Source organism: Lucilia sericata, unplaced genomic scaffold, assembly GCF_015586225.1.
Source record: "Lucilia sericata isolate MDLA Ls3-8-SP2 unplaced genomic scaffold, ASM1558622v1 Contig000565F_arrow, whole genome shotgun sequence".
NCBI classification, from domain to species: Eukaryota; Metazoa; Arthropoda; class Insecta; order Diptera; family Calliphoridae; genus Lucilia; species Lucilia sericata.
Genome location: NW_023994575.1, coordinates 104,907 through 127,258, shown reverse-complemented (window position 1 = coordinate 127,258; position 22,352 = coordinate 104,907). Strand labels below are relative to the sequence as shown.

At 28.5% G+C, this 22,352-nt stretch overlaps 1 protein-coding gene across 3 annotated transcripts in view; it reads left to right on the top strand.

Annotated features, from left to right (window-relative positions):
* LOC119606263 (frequenin-1) overlaps positions 1-22,352 on the top strand; it is a 74,456-nt gene that overhangs the window by 6,910 nt on the left and 45,194 nt on the right. For all 3 annotated transcript variants that reach the window (XM_037959698.1, XM_037959700.1, XM_037959699.1), the window contains exon 2: positions 17,722-18,515. In XM_037959698.1, the coding sequence (XP_037815626.1) occupies positions 18,452-18,515 (64 nt within the window). In that variant the 5' untranslated portion in view covers positions 17,722-18,451. The remainder of the gene's footprint in view (positions 1-17,721; positions 18,516-22,352) is intronic.

The following is a 22,352-nucleotide window of genomic DNA, read 5'->3' as shown; positions in this document are numbered from 1 at the left end:
CCCACTCTGAAATACTTAAACAATTCTAAGAAAAATATTAAAGCTTTTTTTCCCAAAAAAAAGTTTCTTTTTTTTCGTTTTGTTTGAATGAACCACAAACAAAAAAATGCTCTTTTATAAACAAAACATTTCCACAACAACTAAACAAAATTTTTATTTAAGCCATAAAAATCATAAAAATCTTTTTTATAATCAAAATAAAGTATAAACGTTTATCTAAGAAAACTGCAAAAAAGTCTTTATATTTTAGATTTGCCAAGAAACCACATAAGCAAACTTATTTTTACAAAAAAAAAAAGAACGCCCACGTAACAACAAATCCTAAACTATTTTCTTTTGCAATGCTAAAAATAGTTTAGATAGTTTTACTGTTTTTTTTTAGAAAAATGAAAATAAACTGTTTATTTATTTCTTCTTTTTTTTACACAAATAAACAAATTTGTATGTATGAGCAATGGTGAAAAAACGAGTATATTAAAACTAACATTTCTTACATTTATGTAGTGTAGGCTTAAATAAATTTATCTAGATGAAAAGAAAAACAAAAAAAGTTGTTAACGCCAGCCTACACGTTCATGTTGTTGTTGTTTTCATTTATATATGAATGAAGAAAATATAAAAATAATAAAGATGTTTTATGATGGTGAAACGTGTAGGCAACACTATTTTCTGTTCTATGAAAGTTATTTTTATACCTTGTTTTAGTTTTTGTGTACAGTTTGGCTAATAGCCGGAGGCAAAAATTTTTCTATGTTTTTAAAAGTGTGTAAAAATTGCAGTGATGAAGAAAAGGGGTTTGAGTATGAAAATTTTGGTTGATGTTGTGCTCAATATTTGTTTATAAATATTTTAAAGAAATATTGTAATTTAATGTTGTTGTACTTTCTACTCGTTTTTATCAATGAGGAATTCCATTTTAAATTTTTTTGAGTAAAGGAAAGTTCACGAGAGGGAGGAATGATTTTTTACTTTTAAATTTTAAACATTTTATTTAATTTTTTTTTTTTTTTGACATATTCTTTCTAAAAACAAAATATGGATTCATATAAAGGTAAAGACATCTTTATTTTTGGGATTCCATATTTATCAAAATATTGAAAATAGTTACTAAAATATTTAAAATGTTTATAATTAAAATTTTCACGTAAAGGGTACCCTTCACCCTTTACGTGAACACCAACCGTGTTGGTCTGTTTCGCGGTGGTCTTTTTCAACCACTGAGTGAGCTTTTGTGACGACTCACCACCATCCCAGTGTCCTTCTTACAATCAGGTAGCAATTTACTTATATGAAATTTTCGGTCCAGTATACGTGCACTTGAGCTACCTTTTTATGGATTATTTAGTATGATGGCTGAGCTCTTAAGCAAAACGCCAGGGTATCCCACGTTGGTTTAAAGGAAATCCTCCAAGTCGACCTATATATTCATATAGGAAGCTAGAAACCTTTAAACATTTTAGAAAAAATTGAGTTTTTAATGGTACTCCACCAGTAAAGTTCAAGAGTTTCAATGGTACTCCACCAGTAAAGTTGAAGAGTTTTAATGGTCTCCACCAGGGTATAAACGTTTGAATATTCTATGGTCTCCACCAATAATACATAACGTCACTTGAGGTGATAAAAAAATCACGAAGTTAATGTAGACAACATATAACTTTGAACAGTTATATGAAGTAATACAATACACCAGTGCGAGCGAGACGCAAAACTGTCGAAAGCCAGGCAACAAACACAAGTCTGAACGCGTTTAAATAATAATTGCGATGACGCGAGAGTTGTTCCCCACTTCGAGCTAAATTACGACTGGTACCCAAACTCTCTGACTATTGCTGCCCCATTGCTTAACTTCTGAGATGCAAAAACTTTCGTTTACAACCACGGCCTCCGTTGAGTCGGCAACAGCACCTAGAGATGTAACCGAAGTACAAATCCATCACATAAGCCGAGACTTTGTTCTTGCTCACAGTGACACACTGTGGTAAATCTGGTATGAACAGAGTTTACTCTGAACATACCTGGACAAGGAAGGAAAATTCAATGGTATTATTTCTCATTTATCCAACACAGTCATAAGAGAACAACATACAAAAGACTCACTCTAGGTATGACGGATGAGTTCCGTATAATCCTACATTCATCCTGTATCATATACAATTAACACAACTCATTTTCATTTGTTATGAGAAGGGTATATATATGTTTGTCATTCTGTTTGTAATTTCTATAATATAATTTTCCGATCCTATAAAATATGTTTATTCCGAGCCCTTATAGCTAGCGGAGTCGATTAAGCTATGTCCGTCTGACTGTCTGTTAGTTAGAACCTATAGTTAGGTTAGGTTGATAGTAGGATGTATACTACATCAAATCCTTATCATGAAAAAAAAATTTACTGAATGAATTATTTTTTCCAGTGTTCAGAAACTCAGTAACGTAATTCCTAAGAATCCTCCAATCAGTGTCAGTCAGGAATGTTATTTCCGGAATAACATCACTTCCAAGATACTTGGATCCAACTTAGACGAATGCCTGGCAGTGGCAAAGAAAGTGTTCTAGAGTTTCACTGTCATCTCCACAATCTTGCATTGATGTGCTCGTAATCCTGTGTGTCCACTCAGAATACGTACCATCATACTAACTTCAGACTTGCTAATTTTGAGGAGATTTTCCGTCTTGCTCTCATCAGGGTCACCCCATAATATCTTCGTGGTTCTACCCACTGTTTCATTATTCCAAGAGGCCTTATGGGATTCTCCTACCCATATTTTCAGTTTAGATTCCTTCCCTTTAAAGCTATTACATTCGCTCTTTCGTTGCCGACTACTACCGAGTGGGCTGGTACCCATATGTTGTAAACCTTACCTCCGGAAGAGTATTCAGTTAAAGCTTTCCAGAACCTATAAGAGTTGGCTTTTTGGTACTTTTTTGTTCTTCAGAAGGTACTTTTGGAATTTTCTATAATATTGAACCTTGAAACATGATTTTAAGTATGTAGAGCCCGGATTAACTGAGAATCTATAAAAAGCGGCTTTTTGGTACTTTTTCGTTTCAGAAAGTACTTTTCGAATTTTCTATAATATTGAACATAGAAACATGAAGTGTGAGAATATATAAAAAGGGGACTTTTGAGTACTTTTTCCTTCTTCAAAGAGTACGTTTTGAATTTTTTATAATATTGAACCTAGAAACATAAAGTTAAACATTAATCTGCAGAAAATGATTTTTGGTACTATTTCGTTCTTAAAAATGGTATTTTCACCTCTATCGATTGAAAATCTATAAAATGAAACATTCTGGTACTATTTCGTTTACAACTGGTATTTTTTGATTTTTTGTGACAAAACTCGTACTGACAGTTTTCTTTTTATCACATCATGGTGAAGGGTATATAAGATTCGGCACAGCAGAATGTACAACTCATACTTGTTAAATCATAAACTTACACTTTTATGTTACACACTGTTTTTGTTCAGATTTATATATATTTTATTTTACACATACAAATATTTACAAAAAAACACACACTATCTCATACAAACAAACTGCATACAATCAACAGAAATTGTTTTCACTCTTTTTCATTCATTCACTTCTAGTGTCATTCATTCCTTCGTTTAAAATTATAACGATGGTGAAATGTTTACATCACATAACAAACATATTTTTTCAACATTGGATAATAATGCCAACCGTATATTTTCAATGCTAAAGGCAATTATAATCTGCTAATCGAAAAATATATTAGTTAATAGTCGTTCATATTTAACCTTTAACATACAAACATACATATGTATGTTTATTTCTTAAACACGTAACTTCGTTCACTTGAATTTGTTTTTTAAGCCTTTAGTTATTTGTTTTTATTTTACATCTTAAATAGTTTTATATATTTTCTTCATAAAGGTCTTAAGTTTTTCACAATACAACATACTTTTCTATGAAAATATCTTTGAGAACATAAGGATGTATGAATTTTGTAGATACTGTCATTGTTGCTAGTGGTTGTGTGTTTTTGCAATTCATATTTGTTTATATGACCTACATCTATGTTGTGTGGTTTTAGTCAAATAGAAAGAAAGACTTGAAGGTGTTTTTGTGGACTCAAATTCAAACAAACAATAAATTAAGACTTTGATGTTTTTCATTAAATATTTATTTTGTAATTTATTTTTAAATTTAAGCATTTATATTATAGCCTCTAGCTGGTAAAATAATTTTCCAAAGAAATTTTGTTTTTAAAACTTTAATTTAATAATAACACAAAAATTCGCCAAAAAAAAAGAAATAAATTGTTCATTTAAAATTTTCATAAAATTCTGCATTTGTTATTGATAACAATTATTTGGATTGTCAGTTGTGATGAGTTTTCAAAAATATTTATGTATATGCTGAATTTATAAATATTTTTATGTATTCGTATTACACATGAGATTTATTTGTTTTTAATATAATATTCGCTGCAACGGTTTTGTTTGCAGCGCGCTTTTCACAGTCGTTTGTTTTAACAATATGACTTAATGGACAATTAGATTTTGTTTTTACACTAGATTTATTTCAAAAATAACTATTTTCTCATATAGTTTTTGTAAATGTATTACATATTTATGGACTTAATTTAATTTCATGTTTTGCAAAATGAATTTTTATAGAAATTATTTTATATTTATTTTAAATAAATAAGGCTTTAATAAATAAATTAAAAAAATATATAATGTGATATAATAATGAAAATGATTTATAAATAAATTTGAGATAAAGAGGCCAAAACAGAGAGAGCAGAAAAATATGATTATTAGAATAGTCTCTTTTTGTTTAAAAATTTTCATTCTCGCAGCATTTGACTGCAGTCAATGAAATGTTTTAGACAGCATTTTTCCCTAATGTCTAACTTCAAAGGATAGACTTACATTGTAAAGTAATGAGTTAAAAATCTAATAAATCCTTACTTATTGGCATTTTAACTCCTTATTCTAACAGACTAGTCAATAGACTTAACTATAGGTAAACACGTAAGAATGTATTGTCGGACATGACCGACCATATGATACCATACACCAGTGAGTAGTATGTAAAAAAGTATTTTTTTTTAAACAATAAAGCTTTTGAATTGTTTATTGTCTTAATTCCCAAATATTTTAAAAAAATTTTTATAAAAAAAAAAATATTTTCTGAAATAGGAGTTATAAAAGCACAATGACAAATGTACGCCTATACTTATAAGTAAAGGTTCAGAATTTTATAGTGATACTATCCAGCAAAAATAAAGCGAAGTACTTCCAAAAGTAGCACTAAGTAAATTTTTTTGCCTTCAGAGGAAGTAATGTTTAAAGACTTCCGAAGAAGCGAAAATAATTATATTTTTGCAATGCTGAAGATATATTTTTTGTTCTTACATTTTTATAAGATAATAAATGTTATTTTTGGGCTTTTGTATTAAATGTGTCTATTACCCTTTTTAATGTTAATATTATTTAAGCCAAATTAGTTGTATTCTATAATACTACAATTTCACTTCCGAATAACTTCCTAAAAAGGAGAATAAAAATTACTTCAGAAGTAGTGAATTTGGAATCAAATAAAAAGAACACCCCTCCTATGACAAGCCTGTGTTAAAATCATCACTTCTTCAGGTCTTTTTCAGTACTTCCATAGAGTAAATTCTACTTGTTTTTCGCTTCTTTGGATGTTCTTTTTTTTGCTGGGTAGTGGTTATAAGTGAATTATTGAGCTTAATTTTCTTTTTTAGAAACGGTCTTTGTAAATGAGGACCTATCATTACAAAAATAGGCAGTATCATTTAAAATTATATAAAATTATGCTCAAAAGCCTTATTCTAGGGGTCCTGTTGTATAGGGGCTAAGTGAAATAATTGACCGACTTTTTTAAGACGTTTGTGCCAATGAAGTCCTTTTCACAAAAGCAGAATTTTCAAATATTTTTTTGCTTTTTGTTCTACAAATGCCACTTTCTGAATTTTCTATAATATCTGAATATCTAAATTTTCTATCTATCATAAAAAAAGAAGTACTAAAAAGAGTACTTTGTCAGACAATCTATAAGAGGAAACATTTTGGCAATTTTTCTTTCATAACATGGAAAAATTAAATTAAACATACATGATAAAAGGAGAATCTAAACGAAGGAAGTTTTTTATTCTTCATTACGCTGTATAGTTGCAAACTAATATAAATTTTCTATTCTGTTTAGTAGTTAAAAATTTGTATATTAATCTAAATAAACTCTGGCATAGGACACCAACCAAATTTCTCCTATATTATTTTTGGATCATTTCACACGATTTTATTATCTGTAATAAAAACAGAAAGTCATCAGAAGGGATGGCAATCCACAGATCCCAGATTGTTTAAAATTTGACCTTTGACATTAGAGGAGAAAAGGCAAACTTCGACAGAATTCATTAACTCTTTCATGTATATGGAACACCTTGGGACCATTTTCTAATTCAAAATACGTTGAAATAATAAGTTACATAACTTCATTAGGATGCTTTAACTAAATTTACTTTATGAAACATTGAAAGAAGTTTGAAAAAAGAATAGCATCGATGTTTATTGGGTAATATCGTAATAAAATATTGTACACATTTACATATTAAGGAAAGTTGTTTAATTTTTAATAAGATGATAAAATTTTAGTGGAACTCTCATTTTCTTCTTTTCATCTCTTTTATCTACTCATTATACGTACTAGGTATCATTTTTGTAATATTATATTGTAATAATTTTTTCTTAAAAAAAAGAACAAAATAATTTTGTCCTTTTTTTGTTTTTTGTTTTTCGTTTTTTTTTTTTTTATTATTTCCGCCGTTACATTCCAAGTTTAGAGGCCATAAAGATGACATTTTCTGTGAATAATTTACACCTGTGTTTTAATTTCTTCAGCTTTGCTTTGTTTTGAGTTTTTCAGTATTTTTTTTCTTAATGGTTTCACTGAAAAAGAACACAATTTTTTCATTTGTCAACAGATTTTAATATTGCCTGGGTTTTTTTCTTAACTTAAATACTCTCTCTCTCTGTTGGGCATTGTTGCTTTGTGGCTTACATTTTTTTCTAGGGGAAAGAGGGTCTATAACCACTTTTTAAATCTCCCTGGTTTTGTGTTGTTTTTTGTTTGTTTATTTGTTTTTGCTTTATGTATTTAATTGTTTCTTTCTTATTTCTCATAAAAGTTAGTATTTATATTTTAATTAAGGCCAAAATTTTGTTTGTAAGTGATGTAAGGTTGTAAAAGTTTTCTTGGTTAAGATAATGAATGTTGTTTTCCAAGAAGGTTGATTTAATAACGTTTGCTTAAGAATCAACAAAATTTAAAAAAAAAAATCTTTTCTAAATTATGGTACCAAAGAGTGCTCAAAAGTATTCACTTACTGTTTTAGCAAAAGGCTTAAAAAACAATTTCATGCTTTTTAAGAAATATCTTTAATGTTGGCATTTTTCATGAATGGGTCACCCATGATACAACCATTTTAATAATTTAAAACATGAATTTCTGTTTTTTGGTTTGGAGTTGTCACAATTCCATAGAAACAATTAACTCTAATAGCAACATAATGTTTAGTTGACAAATATTGTTTTAGTTCCTGGAATTGTTAAAAATTCACAAATGAATTTTTAAATGAGCAATAAAGAAAAGTGCAAAATCAAGGAATTGTTTGAAGTGGAGAAAAAGTAATTTAATGTGTTTTTAATATGACAAAAATCATTAGACGAAAGTGTAAATGAGACCAACTTAAAATAATTTAAAATAAACATTTCGAAACATTTTTGATAGATTTTTTATAGAATATTTGCATCAATTTTCTTTATTTTTGTAGAAAAATTTTCGATAAATTTTCAATAAATTATCTTTTTGTAAAAGATTTTCCATAAATTTTCTTTTTCTAGAAAATTTTCGATAATTTTTTTTGTAGAGCATTTTCGATAATTTTTTATTGAATAATTTTCGATAAATTCGCTTTTTATAGAATAATTTTCGATAAATTTTCTTCTAATAGAAAATAATCGATATATAATCTTTTAATAGAAAATTTTCGATAAATTTTCTTTTTATAGAAAATTTTCGATAAATTTTCTTTTTATAGAAAATTTTCGATAAATTTTCTTTTTATAGAAAATTTTCGATAAATTTTCTTTTTATAGAAAATTTTCGATAAATTTTCTTTTTATAGAAAATTTTCGATAAATTTTCTTTTTATAGAAAATTTTCGATAAATTTTCTTTTTATAGAAAATTTTCGATAAATTTTCTTTTTATAGAAAATTTTCGATAAATTTTCTTTTTATAGAAAATTTTCGATAAATTTTCTTTTTATAGAAAATTTTCGATAAATTTTCTTTTTATAGAAAATTTTCGATAAATTTTCTTTTTATAGAAAATTTTCGATAAATTTTCTTTTTATAGAAAATTTTCGATAAATTTTCTTTTTATAGAAAATTTTCGATAAATTTTCTTTTTATAGAAAATTTTCGATAAATTTTCTTTTTATAGAAAATTTTCGATAAATTTTCTTTTTATAGAAAATTTTCGATAAATTTTCTTTTTATAGAAAATTTTCGATAAATTTTATTTTTATAGAAAATTTCGGATAAATTTTATTTTTATAGAAAATTTCGGATAAATTTTATTTTTATAGAAAATGTCGGATAAATTTTATTTTTATAGAAAATGTCGGATAAATTTCCTTTTTATAGGAAATGTTGGATAAATGTTCTTTTATCGAAAATTTTCGAATAAATTTCCTTTTTATAAAAATTTTTCGATAACTTTCCTTTTTATAGAAGATTTTCGATAATTTTCCTTTTTATAGAAAATTTTAGACAAATTTTCTTTTTATAGAAAATTTTTGATAAATTTTCTTTTTATAGAAAATATTCGATAAATTACCTTTTTCTAGGAAATGTTCGATAAATTTCCTTTTTATGAGAAATGTTCGATAAATTTCCTTTTTAGTGGAAATGTGCGATAAATTTCGCTTTTATAGAAAATTTTCGATAAATTTTCTTTTTATAGAAAATGTTCGATAAATTTCCTTTTTATAGAAAATTTTCGATAAATTTTCTTTTTATAAAAAAATTTGCGATAAATTTTCTTTTTATAGAAAATGTTCGATAAATTTTCGTTTTATAGAAAAAAATAATAATCTTTAAATTCTGAGTTTGTTTTCTATAAATTATATTAATAGATTTATTTTTATAGAGAAAATTATTCATAAGTTCTCTATTTACTTGTTTTAAACTTTCTCTGGTTTAGCCTTGCCGTTTAAATTCAACAGATTTTAATAATCCTTAGATATGTATGTTTCAAAACTAATTTCCTTTATGTACACGTGCATTTCAGAACATATTCCCTACAATACATTTATTATCTATTTTATTTTATAAAATTACTTGCGAAAGTAAATGATTTTTTCAAGTTTTATGATTATTTTTTCTTTTATTTCGTATAATTTCTTGTACAATACATATTTTACACATTTAATAGCTGAATTACGGTCACATACACACTCACTCCCGTTCATAGGATACACGTACTTAAAGTAAAACATAAATGTTTTCGTGTAAATATTACACTTTAAATTTTGCTAATGTTACAAAGACGCCTAAAGCATTTTTGTGTTTTTGTTATTATTAAATTTTATATGTTCCTCCTCACTCTTTCTTACATTTATGTTTTGTTGTCTTCTCTTTTACACCCACAAAGTTGTTGCTAACTTGTTTGTTTCTTAGTCGGTTTTTTCTACTTATTCGTTCGTGTTGATGGTAAATGAATGTAAGTGAATTTTACATGTGTAAAATACTTATAGCTTTACATCAGCCAGGGGCAGATTACGAAATATTATGAAAGTATTTTAAAAAAGACGCGACATAAAATTTTGCATAATTACTGTTCCTTTCTTTCGAAAGATCTTTTTAAAAATATTATTTATTTTTACATATCTACATTAATGTTTTTGTTAAAGTGTTGCCCATCACTGCTTTACAATACATTATGTGTACGTTTGTTGTTGTTTGTTCTATAAAAGACTAGAGTGTGTTGAAATCCAGAAAAAAGCTTCAGGAAGTCTGCCTTGTTAAATGTTCCAGCAATAAAAAACGGAAAAAATAAGAGTGTAAAGTAAAATTGGAACAAAACGAGCACACGTTAAACATCATAAAGAATATAAAGAAAATGAGAAAAATTAAAGTAAACACTTTATGGGAATCAAGTATATTACTTTAGAGTTCCAGGAAATAACCTGAAATATTAAACCTAACCAACTTTCATATTAGGTTTAATATTTCAGGAAAAACTCAATTTTTAACGAATAGTACTGGTTGGTGTGTTTAAATTGATCGGAATATCAAGTTTCACCTCAAATGAAAAAAATTAATAATCTTGCCATCAATTGCTTCAATTTTTAAAAAGCACCTGAAGCTATGTAGGTCGTATACATACTTTGAAACACATAAACATTTTATTTAATTACACAGGCCAACGATGAAAAGTTTTTTCTTATACTGTAGTTTACTATACTATAGTCCAGACTATAGTCTATATTATAGTCCGGATTATAGTCTATATTATAGTCCAGACTGTAGTTTAGTCCAGATTACATTATATACTATAGTCCAGACTATAATCTATACTGTAGTCCAGACTATAGTATAGACTATAATCCAGACTATAGTCTATACTATAGTCCAGACTATAGTCTATACTATAGTCCAGACTATAGTCTATACTATAGTCCAGACTATAGTCTATACTATAGTCCAGACTATAGTCTATACTATAGTCCAGACTATTGTCTATACTATAGTCCAGACTATAGTCTATACTACAGTCCAGAATATAGTCTATACTATAGTCCAGACTATAGTCTATACTATAGTCCACACTATAGTACAGAATATAGTCCACACTATAGTCCACACTATAGTCAAGATTATAGTCTATACTATAGTTCAGACTATAGTCTAACCATAGTCCAGACAATAGTCTATACTATAGTCCAGTCTATAGTCCAGACTATAGTCCAGGCTATGGTCTATACTATAGTCCAGACTATAGTCTATACTAGTGCAGACTATAGTCCAGCTATTGCTATAGTGCAGACTATAGTCCAGACTATAGTGCAGACTATAGTCCAGACTATAGTGCAGACTATAGTCCAGACTATAGTGCAGACTACAGTCCAGACTATAGTGCAGACTATAGTCCAGACTATAGTGCAGACTATAGTCCAGACTATAGTGCAGACTATAGTCCAGACTATAGTGCAGACTATAGTCCAGACCATAGTGCAGACTATAGTCCAGACCATAGTGCAGACTATAGTCCAGATTATAGTGCAGACTATAGTCCAGACTATAGTGCAGACTATAGTCCAGACTATAGTGCAGACTATAGTCCAGACTATAGTCTATACTATAGTGCAGACTATAGTGCAGACTATAGTCCATACTATAGTCTATACTATAATCCAGACTATAGTCCACACTATAGTCTATACTATATCCAGACTATAGTCTATACTATAGTCCAGTCTATAGTCCAGACTATAGTCTATACTATAGTCCAGTCTATAGTCCAGACTATAGTCTATACTATAGTCCAGACTACAGTCTATACTATAGTCCAGACTATAGTCTATACTATAGTCCAGACTATACTATAATCCACACTATAGTCTATACTATAATCCACACTATAGTCTATACTATAGTCCAGACTATAGTCTGTACTGTAGTCTGACTATACTATATACTATAGTCCAGACTAAGGTCTAGACTACGCTCTATACTATAGTCCAGATTATAGTCTATACTATAGTATACACTGTAGTCCAGACTATATACTGTAGTCCAGACTATAGTCCAGATTATAGTCCAGACTATAGTTCAGACTATAGTCCAAACTATAGTCCAGACTATAGTTTTGAATTATAAAAAAATTTGCTAACTAATGTTGTTGTTTCCAAATAAATTTCAATTAACAATTCTTAAATTTCTACAATTTGTTAAAATTAAAAATTTACAATTTGAAGAAGAATTAAAAAAAATTTTCATTTATTGCTTGTAATACTTTCTTTAAGAGCTAATTTATATGGACAGATACCTTTATTTACACTACAATATACATTATATTTAAAATTGCAATACACTTGTTTACATTCACGCAACCTCAGACATATGTATATCCCTGCAGTTCGAACATTCATACTTCACTTATAATACTAAAAGATAATTAAGTCAGCAATGGATTACTTCTGGAGAGTTAAATAACTTCTTTCTAAAAGAAAAAAGGCTCTAGATTACTGTGGGAACCAATTTGCTTGGGATACTAAAGTGATGATTGGCTTCTTATTATAATTTTAAAGAGAGTTGTCTCAAAAATATATTTCTTACTACGTAACATCCAAGTACATTGTATGAAAGAGAGATTCCTCTTAAAACAGCTGGGTGGCTAACAAACACCCGCACACAATTCAGCGTTAACCAATACTTAAGTATTGTATGTTTACACTTGTGTAAATATACAATAGTCTCTGTACATTCATGCATATTATACAAGTTAATAACTATTTGGTTACATGTACTATGTACGTTCTTACACATCCTTTTTACTTCTCTCCTTTTATACCTCCGTGTTCATTCAAACGTACATACATTGCTGCTTGTTAGATGTTCGTTTGAGAATCAACTACAATAACAAGAAGAAAAAATACTTATAAGAGTAGAAAAACAAAAAATGTATTTTCATAAGTGTTTTACATGACAGCCCGTAAAACACTTGATGATGAGCAGAAAAACCCACAAATAAAATACATATAGAAAAACTAACGTATGCCAATGCAAGCAAACAAGTGCAGCAGATGCATGCTTCTACATAATCATAATAAAATTTTCTATTTTTCTTATTTGTTGCAGTAGTTGTTCTTGCTGCTGTTGTTTTATTCACTTTTTTTGTTGTTCCTGCATCCTCATCATATCAATGAGTTACAATATTAAAATATCTTTGTAATTGTGTAGATGAGTATGAGTGCATGAGACAGTATTTTAATATATGTTTGTATGTGTAAGAAAGTCCTTGTAAAATGTAAAATAGTGATTGTTTTTTGTACGTTTCATTCATTCTAAGAGTATTATTTAGTAGATTTGCGTACAAAGATGTTTTTGACCTAGAAATTTGTTCGTATGTAAACAAAATTGTTTTTTGTGTATGTTTAAAGGGTGATGAGGAGAATCTGTATGTACAAATTAATAGCTGGGTATGGATGTTTGCATTTTTTTGTTTGTTTGCGTGCACAAGTGTAGTTAGAAAATGCAGTTTTGTAACTCTTTATGGCACGCATAGGAAAACACATACACACTCATCTAAATCAGATACAAATGAATTAATGAAAGCAATGAAAAAACAGGAGCGTGAAGAATTCAAGCAGATATAGTATTTGACACGTATGTACTAATACAGTATGGAAGTTCCTAGACTATTAGTCCAAACTATAATCTATTTTAAATTTATACTAGGGTCTGTCTATAGTTTCTCTACAGTCCAAACTTTTAACTTCTTTTACTATATATTCTATAGTCCAGACAATAGTCTATTAAATAGACCTTTCTATAGTATATTCTACAGCTGCAGCTGTAGTCTATTATTCTGTTCAGAATCATATCTTCTATAGTCTAGACCATAGTCCATAGTTTTTACTATAGTAGAGACTATAGTGTTTATTATAGTAGATATTATAGTCCAGACTATACTAGATATTATAGCAGATACTATGGTCCAGACTATAGTAGAGACTATAGTCCAGACTATAGTACAGACTATAGTAGAGACTATGGTTCAGACAATAGTAGAGACTATAGTCCAGACAATAGTAGAGACTATGGTCCAGGCTATAGTAGAGACTATAGTAGAGACTATAGTATTGAATATAGTAGAGACTATAATCCATACTATAGTACAGACTATAGTAGAGACTATAGTCCAGATTATAGTAGAGATTATGTTCCAGGCTATAGTAGAGAATATAGTCCAGACTATAGCAGAGGCTATAGTCCAGACTATAGTAGAGGCTATAGTCCAGACTATAGTAGAGGCTATAGTCCGGACTATAGTAGAGGCTATAGTCCAGACTATAGTAGAGGCTATAGTCCAGACTATAGTAGAGGCTATAGTCCAGACTATAGTAGAGGCTATAGTCCAGACTATAGTAGAGGCTATAGTCCAGACTATAGTAGAGGCTATAGTCCAGACTATAGTAGAGGCTATAGTCCAGACTATAGTAGAGGCTATAGTCCAGACTATAGTAGAGGCTATAGTCCAGACTATAATAGAGGTTATAGTCCAGACTATAGTAGAGCTTATAGTTCAGACTATAGTAGAGTCTATAGTCCAGACTATAGTAGAGTCTATATTCCAGGCTATAGTACAGACTATATCAGAGGCTGTAGTCCAGACTATAGTAGAGGCTATTGTCCAGACTATAGTAGAGGCTATAGTCCAGACTTTAGTAGAGACTATAGTCCAGAATATACTAGAACTATAGTCCAGACTATAGTAGAGATATTTTATATTATAGCCAATTCTATAGTCCAGAGTATAGTTATACTATAATTCAAACCGGATTATAGTATATATACTATATTCTTACATATATACTACTTTTTATACAGAAAACTTCTCAATGCAACAGCAGCAGCAGCAGAACTAGTGTCAACAATAAGCAATTCACTTTCATAAACAAAGATGCTGCAGTAACTGCTGCAACGTTGTAGCGACGTAGTTGGAAAATTGTAAGGATTGACTCATCATAAATACAGAAGAAAATTGTTTTACATTTTCCTGCCTTTCATTTTGCAAATAAATTTTAATTGAGATATTTTTTTTCAAACCTGTTTTTAATTTTTGTTCTCAGCAACAGTATTTTTCTGAGTTTTTTTTTTCTAGTGAAATGTAGACGACAGGCTAATGCAACAACATTTTGTTCGCAAATGAGGTCATGTTAAGTGTGTTAAGAAAATGTATTTAAAAGTGAATGGGGTTGTAGAGGTAATTGTAAATAGTTTTTTAGAAACTTGTTACTGCCCTGGTTAAATTAATACAAATATTTAGGGGGAAAGCTTAAACAGATTTTTGAACAAAAGCTTTACTAAATATTAGATCTATTATCTGAATTTTTTTAGAATGAAAATCTTATTATTAGCTAAGAGAACATGCTATTGTTTAAAATTTCCTACGAAAATTCCTTTACCTTTAACCTTTAATTGGCTATTAATTGCTTTGTTCATTTAAGTATTTTGTTATTAAGTTTTCTAGACTTCATTAACATAAATTTTGATTTTCTAATTAAAACAACTTTGTAATGTGTAAAATAATTTTAATTAAATGGAAACATTAATATTTATTTGTTTTTAATATTAGACATTATAAAATGTATTCATTTGAAATATTTTCATTTAATATTATTTTATAGCAAATTGGTTTAATTAATGAAATGATTGTGTACTAAATATAATGATTATATTTAATTTAATAGTATGATTATTGTAATGAGTATTTTAAATAAACAATTTTGTGGCAAAATTTTAATTAATTGTATAGATTAGAGAATTTTTCGAATGTTTATAAAGGATTAAGATAATTTCTCAGAAATACGAAGAATTATAAGTTAATTGTAATTAAAATTTATAATTATTAAGGAGTAAGATTAAGTAAAGCGGAATAATTTTACTTTATGGTAGTGCTAAAAGCTCTTTTAATGGAAACACTTTATCATAATAAATTCTCATAATATACTTGTTCTTAGAATTTTTGATTTGCGTATGTAGTTATTTGTTGATTTCTGGAATGGTATATATGAGGAATGGTATACAAAATTTGGCACAAGCCTTACTTCTTGAAATATTCCCCCTGTCGGACATGTTTCCTTGATGATATATCCCATCTTGGTGTATTGCAATCCCCGGGTATAGAGGTGCTACCAGTACTTCTAGTCTGCCGATACTATAAACTTTTGATGATCAAATGTATCCTCGGCCTTTCCATGGAATGATTTGATATGGGGTAGAATCAGAGCACCAGATAACCTGGTACTAAGGGTGGCCAGTTGCCCACTGGACTTTGTACTGGCTGGTTGAGGTTCCTTCCTGATCCACGTAGTGGCTGTGGTTTAAACCCAATTTTCGGGGAGAGAGAATGTTGGTTTAAAGACTTATGTATCCTAATGCCATATATGGGTGATGTTGCCATCTCAACTGATGTCACTGGGTGATGTGACAGAGCAACTTATGCTGGATTCCTGAGCCCGTTGAGTATCTCTTACTTTTCGTGTAGTAGGGTGCCAGTATAGCTTGGGGAATTTTCAGGTTGATACTCGGTAGTTGCCTGTCATTCCGTAGATCGTTCTTTCTGGTCTGAGAATGGAACTGATGTATGTATGGTTGTGAACGATTGGGAAAGACTCCCTTGTATTAATTTAGTATACCTTTTACTTCAGGGAAGTTCTCGGTAGAAAGCTCGAGTTGCAAAGTGATTGTACATGGACCGGCAAAAATGGCCATCTGAGTGTTCTTCATCGAAGTAACACGGGGCACGTGATAGACCGTTCTCAATTCTACCCAGTGGGTGAGAGACCACCGTGAAATAAGGCCGTCAAGACAGGAGTTCACGTTAAGCACTTAGGCATTCTTGTTGAAATATATGTTCAATGTTCATAGAATGTTCTATGAATATTGAAAAAATATATATTTTTTTTATGGATTTTTATTATATCACATAAGAAGACACATTAAATTCTCAGCAATTATTATAAGGGTGTCTTAACAACACCTGTTTCGTTCTGAAATAATTAAACACGGTAATATTAAAAAAATATACAATTTAATTGCTTCGATGAAACAATTAATAGGACTTTCAACTCATAAAATTACTCTAGCCCCAAGCTACTTTGAAATTTTATCCAGTCATGGGAATTGCAACAGCATTTAATAATTTAGTTTAAAGCAACAATGTTTTTCTATTATTTATAAGAAAAAAAAAAAACAGAATATTTAATAATAAAAATTTAACAATAAACAAAGGTGTAAGTTAATATTCGATCATAAATTCATATATAGCTCATTTAATATAAGACTGATATAAGTGTAAAAACAGCTTTTTGAGAAAAATGTCTTTCAATGTTAAATTTTCTTAAGTAACTTTGAACTAAATCCTAAGAATTGAAAAATGTAATAATAATTTGTAAAGATTATTATGTTTCTTAACTGAATTTACTTAAACTTAATTTACAAAAATCACTCTAATTCCCAAAATAATAGAGAATTCTGGAAATAGTTAAAACTATATGAAAGATTTACGAACTTTTCATATTTTATAGTACTCAGTGCCAAAAAAATCGAAATTTTAGTTATGCCAGTCTTATAGTAAATAAGCGATTTACATTTAAACAGGTGGTGAATATGTGACAGAAACAAATAATATAACAAATACACTAGCTATTAATTACACGCCATTATAACCGCAATTAATCAATCAGTAGGGACAAATACAAATAATGGTTAACCAGGAATCTGCCCACACAAAATTGTTAAATAAATTAAATTTCTATATATCATCGAATAAAACCACTTTTGCATAATAAATTATAATAAAATTGATTGAAATTAAAATAAAATTAATTTTCCATTTGTTGTTTTTTTTCTCTTGTTTTTTATAGGCTGTCAATAAACAAATTAAATATCAATGTAATCAATTATGACATCAAATGTTAACAGACGCTATCTTGGCCTCTATTTGTCCCTAAATATTGTTGGTAAAACTACGAAAACCATAGAAAACAATGAAAATTTTTAGCATATAAGAAGCAAGGAAAAACTGGACAACACAAAGATAAAAAACAAATTTCAATATAAAACAAGAAAACAACAAACTATTTACTTACTGCTATAACAAAGAAAATTAAATAAAAGAAGCTACAAAACAAAAACAAAAAAATCAATATATAGTACATATAATAATACAATTACAACTGAATTGTATTAAGGAATAACAACAACAGCAATAATAAAAAAACAAAGTAACTAAACCAATCAGTCAATCAGTCAGAGCGGCGCAAAAAGACAGCCTAAACGTCAAAACAGCCCCTTCATCAGTTTAAATGTCCTGCCATCATTATCAGCAACACCGCCAATACCTATAACACTCCTACTACTAACAACAACAACAATATTGGACAAAAGACCCTTAAGTCTGCAACTGGCCACGAGTATTTTTTTAAACATAAAATAAGCCAAAGCAAAAAGTAATAAGAATTACTAACAGGACAACAACCATTGCCATAAAAATAACAGACAGTTAGAAGAAGAAAAAAAAAGGACACCACTTAAAGTAAAGTGAGTGTGTCTGCGCGTGCAAGTGGTTGAGTGAGAGTGTTTAGTGCCGCAAATATGGGGAAGAAAAGCTCCAAATTGAAACAGGACACCATTGATCGTTTAACAACGGATACCTATTGTAAGTTAATTATATAATTATTTCATAATAATAAGAATAGGACAATCATTTACTATTAAACTTACTTATTTATTTATTTATGCCCAACAATAAAGTGAATATAATTAAATATTAATGTAGACAATTAGAAAATGTGGTTTTTCAAAAAATTGCAAAAATGGGGAAGTTGTTTAGTTCCTATAATAAATCTCTCATTTACATAATTCAAGAAAAGTAATTTTTTAAAGGCAAATCTGTTTCTCTTAAAGAAAAAAAAAAATAAAAAATATTTTCGAAGGATACTATAGTTGTGAACGCTCTAACTCGAGAAAATTTCAAAAAGTAACCTCGGGACACCAGTGTTCACATATATCACTACGCGGTAGCCATTGATGTTCTAATAACGAAAATCTTATTATCGGGTCATTTTGGTGCAAAAACCTTTTAAAACCATTCACAAACCTTCTTAAACCATAACATCCGTTGTCAAAGTATATACATACGTACGACAACACTATTTATGTAATGTTAACAACGCAACGTTGTCAACATTGCATCAATTCGAAATCTAAATTTTATACACATCCGTTGTCTAAATGTTAACAAACGTGGTAAGCTCACTATTAGCAACGAATTGTTTGTTAACATTTAGACAACGGATGTGTATAAAATTTAGATTTAGACAACGAATTGTTGTAATGTTGTCAAATTACATAGTGTTGTCATACTTTTACCACGGTTGGTATTGAAAAATCATAAACAGTTTGGTGTCAATTTGGTACCAGGCGTGTATATTTCTTTATCCCTCTGTGTATAATATATATGTTTTGGAACTAAGTTTTGAAGAGTGACAAACCGCAGCCCCTATTCTTTGCCGTGGAAACTGATATACTTTTTCGACGTACTTTTTATACCATGTGTGGAATGGATAGGCCCGAATAGTTAGTTAATTAGTTAGTTATTTAGTTAGTTAGTTAGTTAGTTAGTTAGTTAGTTAGTTAGTTAGTTAGTTAGTAAGTTAGTTAGTTAGTTAGTTAGTTAGTTAGTTAGTTAGTTAGTTAGTTAGTTAGTTAGTTAGTTAGTTAGTTAGTTAGTTAGTTAGTTAGTTAGTTAGTTAGTTAGTTAGTTAGTTAGTAGTTAGTTAGTAGTAGTTAGTTAGTTAGTTAGTTAGTTAGTTAGTTAGTTAGTAGTTAGTTAGTTAGTTAGTTAGTTAGTTAGTTAGTTAGTTAGTTAGTTAGTTAGTTAGTTAGTTAGTTAGTTAGTTAGTTAGTTAGTTAGTTAGTTAGTTAGTTAGTTAGTAGTTAGTTAGTTAGTTAGTTAGTAGTAGTTAGTTAGTTAGTTAGTTAGTTAGTTAGTTAGTTAGTTAGTTAGTTAGTTAGTTAGTTAGTTAGTTAGTTAGTTAGTTAGTTAGTTAGTAGTTAGTTAGTTAGTTTAGTTAGTTAGTTAGTTAGTTAGTTAGTTAGTTAGTTAGTTAGTTAGTTAGTTAGTAGTAGTTAGTTAGTTAGTTAGTTAGTTAGTTAGTGTAGTTAGTTAGTTAGTTAGTAGTTAGTTAGTTAGTTAGTTAGTAGTTAGTTAGTTAGTTAGTTAGTTAGTTAGTAGTAGTTAGTTAGTTAGTTAGTTAGTTAGTTAGTTAGTTAGTTAGTTAGTTAGTTAGTTAGTTAGTTAGTTAGTTAGTTAGTTAGTTAGTTAGTTAGTTAGTTAGTTAGTTAGTTAGTTAGTTAGTTAGTTAGTTAGTTAGTTAGTTAGTTAGTTAGTAGTTAGTTAGTTAGTAGTTAGTTAGTTAGTTAGTTAGTTAGTTAGTTAGTTAGTTAGTTAGTTAGTTAGTTAGTTAGTAGTTAGTTAGTTAGTTAGTTAGTTAGTTAGTTAGTTAGTTAGTTAGTTAGTTAGTTAGTTAGTTAGTTAGTTAGTTAGTTAGTTAGTTAGTTAGTTAGTTAGTTAGTTAGTTAGTTAGTAGTTAGTTAGTTAGTTAGTAGTTAGTTAGTTAGTTAGTTAGTTAGTTAGTTAGTTAGTTAGTAGTTAGTTAGTTAGTTAGTTAGTTAGTTAGTTAGTTAGTTAGTTAGTTAGTAGTTAGTAGTTAGTTAGTTAGTAGTTAGTTAGTAGTTAGTTAGTTAGTTAGTTAGTTAGTTAGTTAGTTAGTTAGTTAGTTAGTTAGTTAGTTAGTTAGTTAGTTAGTAGTTAGTTAGTTAGTTAGTTAGTAGTAGTTAGTTAGTTAGTAGTTAGTAGTTAGTTAGTTAGTTAGTTAGTTAGTAGTTAGTTAGTTAGTTAGTTAGTTAGTTAGTTAGTTAGTAGTTAGTTAGTTAGTTAGTTAGTTAGTAGTTAGTTAGTTAGTTAGTTAGTTAGTTAGTTAGTTAGTTAGTTAGTTAGTTAGTTAGTTAGTTAGTTAGTTAGTAGTTAGTTAGTTAGTTAGTTAGTTAGTTAGTTAGTTAGTTAGTTAGTAGTTAGTTAGTTAGTTAGTTAGTTAGTTAGTTAGTTAGTTAGTTAGTTAGTTAGTTAGTTAGTTAGTTAGTTAGTTAGTTAGTAGTTAGTTAGTTAGTTAGTTAGTAGTTAGTTAGTTAGTTAGTTAGTTAGTTAGTTAGTTAGTTAGTTAGTTAGTTAGTTAGTTAGTTAGTTAGTTAGTTAGTTAGTTAGTTAGTTAGTTAGTTAGTTAGTTAGTTAGTTAGTTAGTTAGTTAGTTAGTTAGTTAGTTAGTTAGTTAGTTAGTTAGTTAGTAGACCAGTGTCATCAATAACTTTCATGGTTTAATTTAAAATAAAACTTTCTAAATGTTTTACTTTCTCTACATTACAAATCTTAAATACCAAAAAATTTACCATACATATTTTCCCAAAAATTCTCAACATTATATGTAGCATTGCTTAATTTACACCTTTAACAGAAAAAAATATATTCATTTAATTGCCACAAAAAAACTTGTGTTTTAGCATGTGTTGCCATTAAATAACCTTCTACTTAAATCCATTATAAATCAACTACTACCTCTCAAGATGTCTTAATTATATGAAAAATATACCACAATCATAAAATATTGAATAAGAAAAAAATAAAGTAAAAAACATGGGGAAAATCCATATGATACCATTAAAAACGCATAAATACACATATTTACTAAACATATGTATGTAACATTTCATCCTAACAATTTCACTAGTAGGCACTGCATCGTTTTTAGAAAGTAGTTTATCTCAAATACTTGGCTAAATAAATGCTATATATTTTTGGTATAGTTTACATATTTTTAATCTTTATAATCGACGCTTTAGGATCTTCTAGTAATCTAACAGGTAATCAGTCCCTAAGTAATCTATATAGGATTTTCTTTAAATATTCCTGTTTTTTACTTCTGTAGGACAGGCATGTTAAAGAAAATAATTCATCCTATGACCAAGACTAAAATAAAATCTTAGAAAACATTATGGGACTTCCACCCTGAACTGTAGGGATATATCTTATAGTTTTCCACATAAACCAACTACACATTAAGTTTTTTATGATTTTTCTCCATTTAACACAAACACAGGTGTATGTTTTCTAATATTTGCATCTGCTGTAGTCAATTTTTCAAGTAGTGTATCTTTCAGTTAAATGTGTGTTGAATGTTTTATGTACATATACGATATACATATGTATATACTTTAATGGTTGGAATACTTACTACCTACTTTACCTATAAAAATCTATAGTATATTTTTCGAAATAAAAAATTAACCAACCTAACCATACCACATATCCTTATTTAAGGTCCATACATACATTTGTACATATGTCTGTTATACCTTAGAGAAACGACAAAAAAAGTTTGTAAATTCCATTTGAATTAAATTCAACATTAATTTGGTTTTAGCATTACACATGTCGTTA